We start from the raw sequence: 3,870 nt of genomic DNA on the forward strand, positions 1-3,870 counted from the left end.
AAGTTTTGATGAGTTTTTATGTTGTTTTGAAGGTTTTGAGCTAAAAACCAAAGTTTAGAAGTTTAGAGACTTTGAGGGAGAGTTTCTCCATATCTCCATGTTGGGATCGTTTATCCTCTCGTTTTCAAGAGGTAAGTGAAGATCCTGAACTTCTTTTCATACTTTATGCAAGTTTTATGAAGTTTTATGGGTAGAGATGTATGTTTAGGTTAAGTTGAGTTTTTGGTTGATTTGTGGTCAAAGCATGTTTATGTGTTGAGTTGTGATGTTTGTTGGGGTTTTAAGTTAGTTTTGGACCCCTTTGTGCCTATACTTGAGTATATGCAGGTTGTTGAATTGTGGGTTGCATGTTTGAGTGAAGTTGGGTAAGTTTTGCATGAAGCAGAGCAGGGTTCTGCCTTACTGGCGAACCCAGTTTCGGCTGCCGAAGGATGGTTCGGCCGCCGAACATGCTAAGGAGGTGATTTCGGCTGCCTAAGCTCACCCCCGAAAGTTTGGACTTTCGACTCTAGAGGGGGGTTTCGGCCGCCGAAGGTGCCGCCGAAGGTTAGGGACTTTCATCTCTGGAGAGGACTTTCGGCAGCCGAAGTGCCGCCAAAAGTGCCTGAGTTTCGTCTCTGGAAGGGACTTTCGGCTGCCGAACCTACCGCCGAAAGTGCTCTGTCCAGCCTTCTTTTGCATGTTTTACTTGATTGTTTTAGGATATTTTAGGGGGGTTTTGGGGAGTTTTATAGAGATGTTCTTGAGTTAGTTTGGTCCCTCATTTGAGTCCACCTGTATAGGAACGGACCAGAGGAACCGAAGAGAGCAGCAGTGAGCACTACTTCAGAGTATTCAGAGTCAGTTCAGAGTTAGCCAGAGGTGGGTGGAACTAAACTAAATCCTTTCATATGAGAAATCAAATGCTTTTAGCATGTTCCATGCATCATGATATGTAATAGGTTGAGTGCACTAGAATACACTAATGTGACGCATTGCATTATTCTTTGCTTGTACGGATCGAACATAGAGTAGATTCATTAGTCCTCCGAGTAAAGTCCTGAGGAGCCCCATTGAGGGCCGGGAACAGAGCGCCATAGGGTGCGTAATAAAGTCCTGAGGAGCTCCTTCGCGGGCCGGGCACAGAACAGAGGGATTTTTGAATCAGTCCGTCTGAGATGGGTGATTTACTTGTGATGTGATGCATTCCATGTGAGCATGTTTTATTAACATGTTTTTATTGTTCTACTCACGGGGCTAGTATAGCTCATCCCTCTCCTTTAAGCCCAGTCTTGCAGGATCAGAGTTAAGGGGAAGTTCAGCAGGGTACAGGAAGAGTAAAGAATTTTATAATAGCATAGTGTGGACATGTAATATTGTAAAGAGATGTTTTAATTTTGTATAGAGTATTGTGCTTGACCTATGTTGTAAATCCTTTTTGTATACATGATCTGTTTATTGAAATGTTTTATTGATGAGTATGTGAAACTCAGGCTTAACATAGTATAAGTTGAACCCGTCTAGAGCAAGCTTTAGTAAGGGGGTTCTATAGTACAGAGATAGTGCATACACAGGTTAAGCCTTGGTGCAGAGGAAAGTTTTATGTTTTTACAGAAAATGTATGATCATGTATGGGATTTTACAGGTACACAGAGAGTATAACAGGCTTGCTACGGGTCCCGGCAACCTTAAGTCGACCTGGATCCTAGCGCCGGTAGCGGTCCAATTTTCGGGTCGTTACATGGACAGTTATTCTGCCGGAACAACTAGGAGAACAGAAAGTGAAGCTGGGGAAGAAGAATACCGTCTGGAGAAGAGACCCAGAGAGGAGGAAGAAAGTGTAGATCAAAAACTGCAGAAATTGAGAGAACAGCTCTTAGCTGAACTGGGCGCGAAGGATCCCAACCAAGCCCTCTTGCCCACCTCTTCACCTTTCTCGAAGTGGGTGCAGCAAGAGACCGTTCCCAAGAAGTTTATGATGCCACCCATGGCGGCTTACGACGGAGCGGGAAACCCGAAGGAGCACGTCTTGAACTATAAGTCTTTCATGGAGTTGCAGACTTTATCAGATACCTTAATGTGCAAGGTATTTCCAACGACACTCTCAGGACCAGCACGGGCATGGTTTAACAGTCTTAAGGCGGAAAGTATCAGGAGCTTTGGAGATTTAGCCAACGCCTTTGTCAGTCGGTTCATAGTCGGAGTTCCGACTGACAGGAAGACCAGTTATCTGGAAACGGTCAGGCAAAAAGGGGACGAATCGTTAAGGGAGTATGTGGCCTGTTTTAATACGGAAGCTTTACAAATCCCCGAGCTGGATGAGGGGAGAGCGGTGGAGGCCATGCAGAAGAGGATGACCTCCCCCGAGTTTTTTGGCTCGTTAAGCAGAAAGCCCCCCCCCACGCTGGCAGAGCTGATGAAGAGGGCGGAGAAATACATAAGGCAAGATGACGCCCTGGTGACGAGTAGATTCACCAAGGGGGCGGAAGACAGAGGAAAAGCCCCCAAAGAAAGGAGATCGGAGAGGCATGAGAAAAAACAGGGCAACAAACCTGAGCCATACAGGCAGCCCTGGGACCAGAGAGACCAGAGACCTTTCCCTCCTCGGGTTCCAGAACAAAAGCCATTCCCTTCGCGTATTCCGGAGAACCTAACCCCCCTCAACGCATCCAGCACTGAGGTGCTCATGGCAGTTCAGGATAAGGAGTTCCTACAATGGCCCAGGCCTATGAGGGCAGAAGCAGACCAGCGAAATCCTGACAAGTATTGTCAGTATCATCACACCCACGGCCATGATACCAACAATTGCTACCAGCTGATCAATGAGATCGAAAGACTGATAAAGAGGGGACACGTCAGGAACTTTGTGAAGAAGCCGGAGGGACAAAGGCCCCAGCCGAACCCAGGAGCACAAGCACCCAGGAGGACGGGAGCAGGGCCAGTGAATGATGGCTCTAGTGGAACCATCAACATGATCGTTGGTGGAACCAGAGGTCGGATGAGCCGAATGGGAAAGAAAAGGGGTCGAGATGGGGAAAACAGCAGTGCTGAAGTCATGCAGGTAGTTGAGCACTCTCCAGTAACTATCACCTTCTCTCTGGAGGATGCCCAGGGGGTTCAGATGCCCCATGACGACGCCCTTGTTATTGAAGCCGTCATCCACAACTACCGAGTTAAGAAGATCTTGGTGGATGACGGGAGTAAGGTGAACTTGCTGCCGTATCGGGTCTTCTAGCAAATGGGAATCTCTAAGGAGCAATTGGTTCGGGACCAAGCCCCAGTACCTGTGGAGGGGAAAGTAAAGCTGGTCCTCACTCTAGGAGAAGCGCCAAGGACTCGCACTCACTATGCGGTGTTCTTAGTAGTCAAACTCCCCCTAAGCTATAACGCAATACTGGGACGACCTGCGCTGTTCGACTTTGAGGCTGTAACCATCATCAGGTATCTGGCTATGAAATTCCCGACAGAAGCGGGAGTGGGGGTAGTTAGAGGAAGCCAGGAGGAGGCAAGAGCAGTGTACCTGGCCACGGTATCAGAGCCGAGCTCGGCAGGGGAGAAGCTCGACTCGGAAGTTCTGGAGGTCCGAGATGAGAAAAAAGAGGCCAGAACAGAGCCAGTCGGAGAGCTAGAGGCCTTTCCCTTATCAGAAGCGAAAACAGACAAGGTCTTCAGTCTTAACCCAGGCCTCACTGAAGAGCAGAAGATGGAAGTCATGGCCTTGATCCGAGGTCACGCGTCGAGCTTCGCTTGGAAGCCTTGTAACATGCCCGGGATTGACCCCAGAGTAATGACACACTAGCTGAATGTCCTCCCAGAGGCCAGGCCGGTGAAGCAGAAAAAGAGGGTGGTAGGAAGGGAGAAGCAACAGGCCACTAGGGAGGAGGTTCAAAA

General features: G+C 48.3%; 1 protein-coding gene across 1 annotated transcript; it reads left to right on the forward strand.

The window, feature by feature from the left end:
- Positions 1 to 1,966: 1,966 nt before the first annotated feature.
- On the forward strand, positions 1,967 to 3,214 carry LOC122721975. The gene has a single exon (XM_043951397.1). It carries the CDS (start codon positions 1,967 to 1,969, stop codon positions 3,212 to 3,214), a length of 1,248 nt encoding a protein of 415 aa, XP_043807332.1.
- The last annotated feature ends 656 nt before the right edge of the window (positions 3,215 to 3,870 follow it).

This window comes from Manihot esculenta, chromosome 15, assembly GCF_001659605.2.
Source record: "Manihot esculenta cultivar AM560-2 chromosome 15, M.esculenta_v8, whole genome shotgun sequence".
Taxonomy (NCBI): domain Eukaryota; kingdom Viridiplantae; phylum Streptophyta; class Magnoliopsida; order Malpighiales; family Euphorbiaceae; genus Manihot; species Manihot esculenta.